This window comes from Agelaius tricolor, unplaced genomic scaffold (genome assembly GCF_023055355.1).
Source record: "Agelaius tricolor isolate 1412-34295 unplaced genomic scaffold, bAgeTri1.0.p SCAF_9, whole genome shotgun sequence".
Classification (NCBI taxonomy): domain Eukaryota; kingdom Metazoa; phylum Chordata; class Aves; order Passeriformes; family Icteridae; genus Agelaius; species Agelaius tricolor.
The window spans coordinates 5,406,297-5,419,585 of NW_027269269.1; the positions used below are offsets into that span (position 1 = coordinate 5,406,297).

Consider the following 13,289-nt stretch of genomic DNA (forward strand, 5'->3'; position numbering starts at 1 on the left):
CCATGAATCTAAGGTGGCTCCAAACTTCAGCAGAACCAGATTAAGTGGTAGAATTGAAAAAGTTGCTATTAAGGGAATTGATAAAATGTGATCTCATTTTTGAAAGGATTTCCAAATCTGTTAAAGGTGGTTACCTTCTCTAAGCACCTTTGTCTTGTGAAAATGATTTCTGAAGTTTAGCTTAAAATATTTGAGAAGCAGATTTTTACCACTCTTGTGAGTCTTAGTTGTTAAATCAAGGGGAAAATTTGCCAGAATACCTCTGTGCTTGTTTTCTCTCAAATCATCAACAGCAAAGGCATTTGGAAAAAGTATCCTTCTTTGCACTTACGTCCTCAGAGAGTGCTTCATATACAGTGAAGGGATAAGGTAGGATTTTTCTTTACCTGAACAGATGATGTAATAATGATTTGAGGCATGGAATTAAGATACTTTGATTTTGGTCCTAGCTACTGTATATATATACAGTTTGTTTAGGGCCTGATTTTGCCCTCTGTGTACTTTTTTTTTTTTAGATGATGAATAACTTTTATCTCAAGTTATGAGAAAATGAAGTAAGTTTTTTGTCAGTTTTGTAGATCTTGTATATACAATGTTGTGCTGTATTTTAACAAATGGAAATAAGAGAGGTGGGAGAAAAGCTCACAAATTATATTAAAGCAGTGGCTTAAATGCAATATTAAAATTCAGTAAAGGAGCAAGTAACTACAAGACAAAATAATGAAGCAGAAAAGATATAAATTGCAATATGGAACCAAGTTCTATAATCAACAGAATAGGTTCCATGGTATATCTTGGCTTCTTTTAGACTATTTTCTTTCTTGTTAACAAGTTAGATTGTAATTTGAATTTTGAGCTATAATACATTCTGAAAGTATGAATTCTTGTGTTAAACAAAGCTGTTACTTTGCTGTGCATTAAACAGTATTGTCTTTAACCTTTAGAATTAACCTTTTCTTTAGGACTAAGAATTAACCTTTAATCTTTAGGACTATTAAACGTTGCTGGTTAGTGATGTATCCCCTAAAGGTCTTTGTATTGAGAGTCATGTTAGTGTAATTAAACTGCTTTCTTTTCCAATACTGTCAGTTTAGACCTGACTTAAACATCGTGTGAGAATTGAAAGGAAGCTAACTGTAGTTCAGATTGGATTTTGCATCCAGCTGTAAGAGAAGGACAAAATCAAAACATTCTGGGAAGTTCACAACTGTTTAACAGTTTACAGTAAAAGTATTTTTAAATAATAACTTTAATTTACAATGCTAAATACTTTTGAGGAGTTTTAATTGCATTTGTTTAATTGGGTGTTTTTTCTCTGTGGGCTTTAGCTGTCGAGGACTATCCTTAGCAGCTGATGCAGAAGGAAGATGAGATCCCTTAGGAGTTGAAGACTTTTTGTTCTCAGAACTAAAAGAAGAGAACAAAGATGTAGTGCATAGAGGTTTTTCACAAATACATCCCTATACTTTTGCTGTTAGTTTTGAAAGAAATTCCCGTCTTCAAATAAAATTGATAATTCCTTTCCAATCTTACTGAAAGGACAGGAATACTTAAGAAATATGCTAAACTAGTAATAATTTCTTTTGTAATTGTAGATTTAATACCATTAGGAGTGTTTTTCCAATTTGTAGCATTTACTGGAATATGTCTGTGTGATTGTATTTCATGCAATGTGTATTCCTGATTTTACCTGTGTGATACTTCTTTAATGTTGAGGGTTTTTAGTGTTGGAATTTAATGAGTCATCTCCATCAACTTTATTCATGACTCGAGTCAGAAAGCAGTAAATTGCCTTTATCTCCTCTAGCCTTCTTAGTATGTTTTTTCAAAGATTGAGTCTTGGTGACAGGTATTAAACCTAATGAAAATTCTTTTCATTAGGATTCCTATTTAAAAACAGGACTCCATAGTTCACTGCATGCTATATGTTTTATAGCTACATTTACTATAGTTGTTATCTTGTTTGATGTATTTGTGTAGATTTGTGTGAAGTAAGAGAGTTTATATTTTTTTAGACTGTTGGGTGAGCACTATCACTCAATTCCTAGAGGTTGGAGTAGTTTAGGCTGGAAGGCACTTTTGGAATCATCTGGTATGATGCCCAGCTCAGAGTAGGGATCAGGTCTAAATTTAGATTTCAGTGCTCAAGAACACATACAAATCTTGGATTTCGAAAGATCAATATTTGTCATGTAAAATTACTTACTGATATTGTATATGAACTCTGTGGGGATATTGTAACTTTTGGATCTTACATAGAGATCTTAATTGAGGGAAACTGAAGAGGGAAGGATGACAAGAAGATGGAAGAGAAACTTTTTGTTACTTTAACTTCCTACTGCCACTTAACTTCAGTTCACTTGTCATTGGAGTGAAATAGTGGACTATTCTGAGGAAAAGACAAATAATGCAAAATCAAAAGTATACCCCAGATTCTAGTTTTAATTGCTAACTAGCAGCTTTAATAACTTGTATGATTTATGCCATTAAAATATAGGTGTCTTTCAGTAAGTTACAATTTAAGTAAGGTTTATGCCTCATTAAGAGGTCTTTGAAAATAATTTTTCTTTTCCAGAATGAACTTAATGAAATAAACCAGACTAGAAGGGAGTAATGGATTCTAGTAAGAGGCACAGAAATGTCTTACCTGTTTTGACAAATATATAGTCTGCTGGAGAATAAAATTCAGTTTTCATGTTAATGAAAAAAGTGAGAATCAGCAGCACTGTTAATTACATTTTGCTCTACATGCACAGCCTAGATAAAGTGCTAATTAAACTATTAATTTTCAAGTTTATGGGAAAAGTGTTCTTTTCTTACTAAAGCATTTTATGGATGCCATGTCTTAGCATTATTGTGGTTACTGTACTATGAAAGGTAAGTAAATAGTTGCACGTTCTTCTGGTCACAAACCATTGAAAACTGTATGGTCTGCCATCATAACATTTCTGAGATGTCATGCTTTTTTGCTGTTCTAAAATTTTCCATGCCATATTTTGTTCCTACCATAATTTTTGACAGTTTTGTTACCATGAATATTGCATCACTTGGAGACAAGATTAATTTTTGCTGGGTTGCTGCAATTGCAAGGCCTATTTTTAAGGAAAAAAAGTAGCACTGGTTTGTCAGTTAAAAAAGTCAGGTTTATGACTGTTTGTATTTTTACTTGCAGTGTGACCTGTATCAATTCTTAGGTGTTTTTCAAAAGATTTAGTTTCATGGTTTTGTAGAGCATTTAAAAATAGTGTAATATATTTAACAAAGTCAGAAGAATCATCTTGGCTGTTCTTTATATATTTAGACTGCTGTTATCAGTGTGGTAAGAGGTGTAAGAACATAGCACATGATACACCTCAAATACTTTGGAAAACTGGTTTCAAGTATTTGGTAAAAAGGGGAGAATCCATACTATGTTAAATGTTAAATACATATTTTGAAAACTTGAGTGTATTCAATATTTTGGTGTAGATCTACTTTTTACATTTGATGTTAACATTAGTTGGCATTGTGAGAAATACAATTTTTAATGCTTCTGTCTAAAGTAATTAGTAAGTATAATCCTATAGTTGCCATCATAGCAATTTTTCTAAAAGATTAATCAGATGAATTGGACCTTTTTGAGGGTTGTCTGCATTAGTGAGTTCTGAAGTATTTTAAAAATATCCTGGCAACAAATAATTTGGAAAAGTTTGGGTTGTGTAAACAGTGCTCCACAATAGGACATTTTTTGTTTGCTGACTTAGTCTTTTTGATAATGGCTTTTTCTGATTTTCACAAAGTTTAACTTTTGCTTTCCTGCACATTCTTTGTCTTATGGCTTTCTTTCTCCCTGTAACAGCATGTCATCCATTTTTTTATTCTCTTCCTGTTAAGATCGATTTCCCAGGTATGGGTGACTTCAGAGGTTCTTAATCACCCCACATATTTCTCTTTTAAGGGTTTAGCCCTGTTCTCGTGCTGCTCAGTTTTAACTCCCTGTTGTCGGTGGCTTTGGGGAAGGGTCTGAAGCAGGCTGCTACTGAGCAGAAGAATGGGAAATCATTTAGTGAGGAAAAGAAGCTTTGAGAATGTAACACTATCATTGTTAAGCTCTTCAAAAGGCTTCAGTATCTGAAAATGAACCTCTCAGATGGGCTCGAATTACCAACCAGCAGTGGTTCTGCTCTTGTGTCAAACTCCTTCCTTTCTGTTATATTTTGGGCAAAACCCATGGACTAGTTGACTTAACCTACCTGTAGTAACATGTTTATGCTCACATTGTAAAGAGCTGTCTAGGACCTGATTTGTGTGTGACAGGACTGAATTTTTGTTACCATCCAGGACTCCTCCAGATAGAATTTTTAAATACATCAAGCATCTCATGGCATGAATGATATATACTGCTTGCTAACGTTTGAAATTGAGTCTTTTCTCTGACAGGAAGTGTAAAGTTGCTAATTCTGTGTTACAAGTATGGAAGAATTTTTCCCATGCTGAAAAGTCAAGGGAACATGATATGTTTTGTACGTGCAACAGTAGGAATAATTATAAGCAGCAGCAGCATCTTAATCTTGAAGACGTGTTGATAAAGTAATAGGCAGCAGAGACCTTAAGGCACATTTATTTATTATCAGGGTCTTGATTCTATACCTGCAATGTTGTTTATACTGTAATAGTTCAACACTGAAGTTAAAGCTTGAAAAATGGCAAATAATTACTTCATGGTTTTTCTTACAAATGTTAAACTAGACTAAACAAAAGTAGGTTCTACCCATCTTTGCTGTACTTCAGTTAACCAAAGACTGGTAGCATTTCAAGACAGGGAAAAAATGGTGGATTCCTAGGAGGAAGACTAGTATATTTTTTAAAGAAAGTGTACATCAGAGCTTGTACATGCTTCTGTCCTTTACAAAGAAAACAAGTTCTAGTAACTTGTAAAGTGCAGCTTTACATATCTATACTTAACATCCTTATCTAGCCAGTATTGTACTTAGCCTTGCATTATGGCACTTGTCACATTAAAAAAAACAAATACCAACCAACTTGCAGTTTAACCTTAGATGAATTAAGGAAGGCTTGTGCCTACTGTAAAGTCTGGTGCTTTGCTTTGCAGTGAAAGTTTGTCACAATTGTTCATGGTGTGTCAGCTTTTCACACAAGCATATAGGCATACACGTGTGCACACAGTCTGACTAGTGTAACTGATAGCCATGGTGTTTCCCTATCCTTTTGGGCCAGGGATCATACACCACTTTCCCTTCTGCTTCATGATGTCAAGACTGAGGTGGACAAGCAGACTAATAATCGACGTGGTTGTATGCTGATTTGTAACTAACTCATGTCAGTTTATGGATATACTTATCCCGATGGGGCTGCTGATTTTACTTAAAATGTCAATTGATGTTACTGTCAAAGGTCTGTCAGAGTTAGCTGCATGTTCTTTGATAAATTTTTAACGTGGGTTCTAGGGTCAGAAGAAGAGATCCTCCTCAGTGTTCCATCAATGGCCTTTTTTAGCTGGACTTTAAAACCTGCCTGTGTCTTTTAGTTACCAGACCATATTTTTCCACTCCACATTAAGCCATATTCTTTTGAAAAGACTGTATACTCTTATTATGTTAAGTACTTTTTCTAGGTTAAAATGAGTTACTACAAACAAAGTTGTTGACTTGAGAGCTCTTCATCATATATCTCATGGCATTTTCCTATAGCAGGATATTTTTATAAAACTGTTGGTTCTGTTCTGTCAAATAGTGGTGTCTGCTGCTTCAAGTGGCTGAAGATAGAAGACTCACGTTTGGCATCCCAAATATGATTGACCAAACCAGACTTTGTGAACCTGTACAAATACAATGAATGTATTTTGATTTATTAGTATTTCCATGTAAAAGTCACTTATAGACAGATTTAGTTGCCTAGTATTCAGATTTCCTTTCAAAGTGTATCTGATCTTAGGCTCTTACATCATAAGTGGAATGGTTTTTCAGAATGAGGTAAATTTTTTTGAATTTTCTTATTCTCAGCATGTGTGTGTTTGTTTACTCAAGAGAAGAATACTTGTTAATATTCCTGTAGAAAATTGAGGAGAATTTTTTTTTATAAATTTCATTTGGTTTTGTTTTGAACTGTGAATTTGTTCTTTTTGATGTAAACAGTAATTCTAAAATCCCTTGGATTGTCTCTGCTAGAGTATTTTGTTTTCCCATAGGTGATGATTTTTTTGCCACTCTGGGTACTATCCTTTGAGTATTGTTTCACAGCAGGCTGGGGTTCATGTTTAGTAATGTCAGAAAACTTTTGCTGTTGGGTGACTGACCATCAATTGAATCTTGATCAATTTGATGTGTTATTTGTCTCTTTAGTGTAAATGCATGTTACAGTTTCTGGTGACACTACAGTTTTATGCTGGTTTTAAAAGGATGGTCAGTATCTGAACTAACATCAATAGCAAAGTATAATTCATTAAAAAAATACACCACCAGCAAGTTAAGTCAAAACTATTTCAACAATGATGAATTGGTAGGTTGAATTTATATACCATAATATAATACATCAGAACTTGGTTTTCAATCAACACAAGTATTTTTGAGTCATTAAATTAGTTTGAGTATTATTGAACCTTTAGGCGAGTATTGTAATAAGACCTGTTTGTTTACAGGTAAAACAGAAATATTTATTAATTAAAAACACTCCGTAAAGATGGATTCATTGTGGTTGATCACATAACTATTTGGGAGCTTTAGACTGCTGCCTTTGATAAATGAAACTTGGGATGTTTAATCTTTATTATGCAAAAATGTACAGCATTGTTACCTTGAACTTATTTATCCCTTTGGTGTTATAAAAACCATTATTGTAATGGTTTTTGTAATTATTGTCTTTCCTTGCACTGTTTTTGATCAATGGAAACTTTTAAACTTTAACATTTTTATTTTCATGGAGTAAATGGGAATGTTTTAAGTTCTAAGAATGATAGGTTGACCATGAAAACTATGTTTACTTTCAGAGAGAACAGGAAATGAGAATGGGTGATATGGGTCCTCGTGGAGCAATAAACATGGGAGGTAGGGATCTGAAGGAAAAAGGCTTCTGTAATGTAATTTTTTTTCTTTGGGACTGTACATATTACTCAAGCACTATTAATTATTGACAACTGGTAAAAAAGGAGTAAGCAATATCAGGAAATAAAAAAAACCCCAACATATATATTGCTTTCAAGCAGCTTTCCCCCCCCACCCCTGGTGTATCTTTCTTTTACTGCTTTGACTATACATGGCAAAAAAATGATGTGTGAGTTAAGAGAAACAAAAATCGGGCACAAGTGATGCTCTGGGAGTTATCTGATACAAAAAAGGAATCTTATGTTAAAAAAATATTTGGCATTATTTTGGAGGGACTATCCAAAGAAATTATGACTGTAATTGCATGTAGTGAAATGATGTAGAGGTTAAAATTTGCAAGTTCCTCTTGATGTACTTGGTGTGGTAAATGAATAATGTGCTTGGTGTTCTACCAATTTCCTCCGAGTCTGTTATTTGTAAATATTCTCTGTTAGCTCTTGCAGCTTAAAATACTGTCACTGCTAAAATCTATTACTGTGTAATATACTACTAAAAGCTAGTATTGTGTAATAGAAAAGTATAATAATTAGTGCTTGCTCCATGTATGCAGACTGAAACAGTTTGGAATCTTACTTACCCAGAATATCTGCTTTTAAACAAGACTGAAACTTTTAAAATATTTCTTCAAAACCACCAAATCTAACTAAACTGTGTGAACTGTTAATCTATTGGAAGTGTCCTAATGGTAGTTTAAAATAAATTAAGGTGGTAATTAAAAGAAAAGTAATAAAACTATATTTTACTAATCCCATATATTTTAAAATTGAAAGTGCATACAAAACTCAATAATTTCAGTTGACATTTTGAGTAATGTGAATTTTTAGAGTAAGAAATCTGCTTCAAATTTTGAAACACATTATTCATGATTTCCTTGCATTTATTGAGACACATTTATAGCTGAAAAATAGAGAGGCTTGTGCTTTCAGGGATGATGAAAATTATTTACAAATAATTCTGAAGAAGGACATAGTGAAGTTATCTACAAATATTAAACTGAAGCATAAATTGAGACTTAATTTCTTTTTTTATAGTTGTACTTATGCATATGATTGCATCATACTTGAAAATTTCATTTTCTTCAATTAGAAGACTTTTAAAATGTTGATACTATGTCAGTTGTCCAGATTCACAAAATACGCTTTCCATGTGCAGATTTAAAGTGTGTATTTACTGCAGTTCTTAACTGTGATTATTGGTCTTGCTTTCTAAGTTTTGTGTTACAACTTGATTTTAAACTTAATACTTTTAGAAATAAATTGTATAATCCTAAAAAAAGTTAGAGTAACACCAAACTGCTACTTTAAAATATCCACAGCAAATAAGTGTAGCATTTATTTCTGCAGAGGCTGGATTTTAAGTTCACTCATCATAGAGATTTTGGTTTTTTCCCAGCAATTAACTCCATTAGTACAACTAAAATAATTGACCACAAAACCTTACAGTAGACCTTTAAATAGTAGAACTTCAGTTGTTGACAGTAGCATCCTTTCTTAATATTTCTATTGGAATTGTAATTTTATTTTTAACTTACCTTTACCTGTGCCATTTGCGACATTTTTATAATGTGGGGCGGAGTGAGCTGGAATATCTCTAATAACTGAAATACCTGAATGATAATTTTCTAAGAAAGCAGAGTACCTCTATGACAGATTTAATAAGTGCTGATTTGTGCAGAACTGCTCATTTTTACAACTTTCTGTGACAGTTTCTGAGAGAATATGTATACCTCATCAAAGCATTTAATTGGATCTGTAGTGCTAAGTGCAGATTATAAACTTAAATATGTAAAAAAGGGACTTTTTTGGGGAACCATCTCTGCATTGATGGACTTTGTTGTTGGGTGCATTTCAGATATTTAGAGTGGACTTTTTCAGCCCTTCAGTTTGCAGAAAAGGACTTTTTTTTAGTGTCTGCATTGTGGCATGAATGCTAATAACTGCTTTCCATCTGTTGCTGAGCACGGTCCTGTAAATGAATTCCTCACATCAGTGTCCCACCAAAAAGAAAGGACAATTATGTGGTTAGCTCTTAGGGTCTGCTTTGGAGATAGGAGGATTTTGGATAACCTTTGAGTTACAGCTAATCTATTGTGGTGGCCTCTTGCTGAAAGTATGCAGGCCCCCAGTCTCTCCTTGCATTATACTCTGTAGTTTTGCTCCTTTCAGATCTGACTCTGCCTGAAACAGGATCAGAATTCTAGAGGTTTGATAGTATGAGTTGCTATCTGCCACCCTGGGTACGTTTGTATGACATGGAGCATGAGAACTTTGTGGCAGTTGACAGATAAGTGACAGTATCTGTGAGTTGTCACCTGGCTCAGTTTAATTAGGCTGATAAGCAAACCAATAGCAAGTATTTAAGAATTTAGTTAATGGCACTACTGCATGCACTGAGTGCTGCTGCCATCATGATAGTCCCGCAGAGTGCTTCTGAGAATAAAGGTTTCTCCTTATATTGGCAGTCTAGATTTCTTTTCCTTCTGTATCTAACTCAATGGGTGACAGTAAAAATCCATTTTGGAGCATATGCTCCTGTAATTTTCTTGAATTGTAGCCCAGTGTTCTGCCTGCTACATGAACTGACCATGTGTATGGATAGGTAAGAAGCATCCAACATGAGTGTACCTTTGCTTTGACTCAATGTTACAGGGAGGAGTCTACGAGTTATTTCATTACTAAGCTCAAAGACTTCTGCTTTTCAAAATTACGGGATTTCTCTCACTTGTAGTAAACTTGTTTAGCACTTCTCATGTGCTGCTGTGTAGCATGCATTGTTTTTGCTAAAGAGTTTGTGATTGGCCTAACGTATATATGATCAAACCCAGGTCTTCAATTTTAGCAGCAATATCTTGAATGCCATGGTTTCACTGGCTGCTGTGACATGATGTTCTCAAGGCAAATAATTGAGATGTAATTGTGCATGCCTGCAGATAGTCACAGTACTGTATCTGTGTGAAGTGGCCTCCTTTGAATGATGGGTATTTATAGATGCATTATTAAAAAAGTGCAGCTGTGGTGAGAAGTGAGGGGGTTTATTTTTAAGATATAAACAACAGGCTTATTAGTCTAGCAACATGTCAGATTTCTTTATATTATGAAAACGTATACTTAAAGTGTGCACTAAATGCCGAAGGTATGCTTTCTTCCATTACCAAATTTTGGACGCATACTTTGGGCTGAAGAGGATGGATTTTTGTGGGGAATGGGAGGAATGCATCAACACCAGCCTTGAAGTTGATATTTCATAATAGTAAAGTGTGAGGTAGGTAGAGTATTTTCTTATAGCGACACATGAAAATACAATGAAGGCATACAGTAGGTTAGTGAGTACTGGCAGAGTGATACTTCTTAGTGAAATATTACAGCTAAATGATCTCCTCAGAATATGTTTTCAAGATTTCCTTCTACCTCTTTGATTCAGACTTTGGGAGGAGATTGTTCTGTCTTTTCAAGTTCTAACAAAGCTACTTAGTTTTCTGGTACTTATACCATAAGAAATTACAACTAAATGCAAGATGTTATTTATTCTATATTGCAAATTTATTGTGAAGTTGAGTGCCATCTCTGTTATTGCTGTTAGACCTTTAGTCTAATCTACTGTACACTATATCAATTAACATACTACTGGTGGAAGACTTCTTGCAAATGTACATTTCATCTGTTAAGATCCCTAAAGAGCCGAGTTGCCTTATAGCTGCCAATATCTGTAAAATCACTTGAGATTTTTGCAAATTTGTGGTGTGCATATTCCATGTAGATGCAATATGAACATTTTGATTCCTGCACAGAAACTGTACAGCTATATTTAGCTGTAAAGGTTGGGATTTTCAAATACATGAGGCAAATTACGTAATGCAGAATAATAGAGATTATTTAAAATCTGTTTAAAAGCAGATGATTGAGATAAATGTACAGTCTCAAAGAATGTATTTTTTTCCAAGTATTTGAAGTCTTGTACATTTGGCTTTTTAAATATTGTAAATTGTTTGTTTGTTTTTGTAAAATTAAGATAGGACAGCTCTAAGTATAGATTGTTTTGCATAGATGCGTTTAGCCCAGCACCTGCTGGTAACCAAGGCCCTCCTCCAATGATGGGTATGAATATGAACAACAGAGGAACTTTACCTGGCCCTGCAATGGGTCCTGGTCCTTCCATGGGACCAGAAGGAGCTGCAAATATGGGAACACCAATGATGCCAGATAATGGAACAGTGGTAATGTATCACAAATTTAATTCCTTTGAATAGCTGTCATGTCTCATGGCCCATTTTTCTTACCAAAGGTATTTTCACGCTGAGTAAGAATTTGTTACACGTTTTGGATCTGTTAAAAGTAATTGATAAAAGCTATTCATGCAAATAATTTACAACCAGAAAGAGAAATTTTTTTTTTTTGATATTACTGTGAAAATCCTAATTCCCTTAGGGAACAAAAATCTCTAAGTTTAGAGTTTTGCTGTTCTTTTCTTTAGTAAAACTAAATTCTGTAAATTAGCCTGTTGGGGTTTTTGATGAACAGTTAAACGTTGGAAGGTGCAAAGTGTGAAGATATCTTTGTGTAAACTATTTAATTTTTTAAAGAGACTTTAGTGTTCTTTGTATTTCTTTTCTAACACTGTTAAATGCATGAGATTGACAGTAATTGTGCCACTTAGAAAATCGGTACCCAACAGCTGTTGGTAACTCTTACATCAATACAGGAAAAATAATATTGCCCAATTGCGTCTGGTAATAGGGAATGTCTTTTATATGTCTGGGATTTATTATCGAGAGCAGATAGGCCATTGGATGCAGTTAAAGCACTAGCCATTCTTGCTTTATTCTCATAGCCAGTCACTTTTCCTAGCTGTAATGTCTTATGTAGAGAAACAACTATATAATTTGAAATTTGACTTTTACATATTTTTCAGTACTGTTCTGATACTAGATTGGTGGTGGTGTGATATAATGGAATACATAGTATTAACAGTTAGTCTGTTATAATTTTGTTGGAACACAGAAGCATTTTGTAGCTGTGTTTTTTTAGATATACCTTCTCAATAGTATCTATCTGTGATTGAGCAATCTGTATAAGGAAGTTAGAACAAAATCCATTGTTCCATAGAAGAAAATGAGATTTGGATTTGGATATACAAAATACATTGTGGCTCTGGTCTTTATCAGATAAAAAGGAGAGGGTCTTATTTCACATCATATGAGCCAGCTCATTTTATCAGTTGTGCCATTACTCACAAAATGAAGAGCATGCAATTCACAAAATACTGAATTTGGAAATGCATTTGCTGGAGACCGCTGTGTTACTGGTCACCTTGAGAACCGTCTCTTGTGATTATATAGACACTGAAAAAGAGGTGTATGGAAAAGAACGTGGTATTATAATCACAGTATCTAACTTAAACTGTTGTTTTTCTACAAAAAGTCATTCCAGGTATGGAAATGTAGGAAATAAACTGACACTTCAAAATGCATGTTTAAAAAAAATTCTTTTTCCTTTCATTTTCTTATGCATGCTTCTGAAGGATAAATTAGATTTTAGTGTTTTCTTCATTTTGGTCTTTGAAAGTTTTTAACTTGGGAGGTTGGACCCCTACAGAAAGGCATAGCCTTATTGTATTATTGCTGTTGTTAGAAAGACCTTTTTAGAGCTATCTACTAAAACACTGTAACAATTATTTGCCACCGAGGGAAACAAATAATATGCTTTATAAATTACAGATTTAATGTTTTTGATTGGATATTTTTGTGAAGCCTTGAAGGGAAAGTTGTAGCATTCTTCCATTTGTTTCACTGCAGTCTTTTGAAACCTGGATTGTCTTGGAACATAACATTTTAAAAGTAGCTTCCCTCACTTACTAATGTAGGTAGTTAATTACAGCAGCTTTCTTGTTGGCTGGGAAGAGGGGTCCTTATTGGAAAGAGGACTTGACTTTTTGTCCAAAAGTCAAATGGTAAAAGGGATCAGGGGTAATAACTTACTTGTTGAATTTCATATCTATTGCTAACAAGCTGGCATGCATTAGGATAATTTTAAAACAGTTTTTACCCAGTGCTACAGATTTAAAGGCGCTTTAGCTCAGTAGTAGGTCTTGATGCAGCTCTTTGAAGTAATCATTCTCATACACAATGTTACACTTGAAATAATGCACATATATACAACCGTGATTGGGGTTGCATGTACTTTTATCTATATA

At 34.0% G+C, this 13,289-nt stretch overlaps 1 protein-coding gene across 6 annotated transcripts in view; it reads left to right on the forward strand.

The window, feature by feature from the left end:
* Positions 1-13,289, forward strand: part of PSPC1 (paraspeckle component 1) — a 58,778-nt gene that overhangs the window by 20,779 nt on the left and 24,710 nt on the right. For all 6 annotated transcript variants that reach the window (XR_011680253.1, XR_011680252.1, XR_011680249.1 and 3 more), the window contains exons 7-8: positions 6,986-7,043; positions 11,144-11,313. Coding sequence is in view for 1 of the 6 variants with exons in the window: in XM_071434122.1 (XP_071290223.1) it covers positions 6,986-7,043; positions 11,144-11,313 (228 nt within the window). In the remaining 5 variants the exon portion in view is untranslated. The remainder of the gene's footprint in view (positions 1-6,985; positions 7,044-11,143; positions 11,314-13,289) is intronic.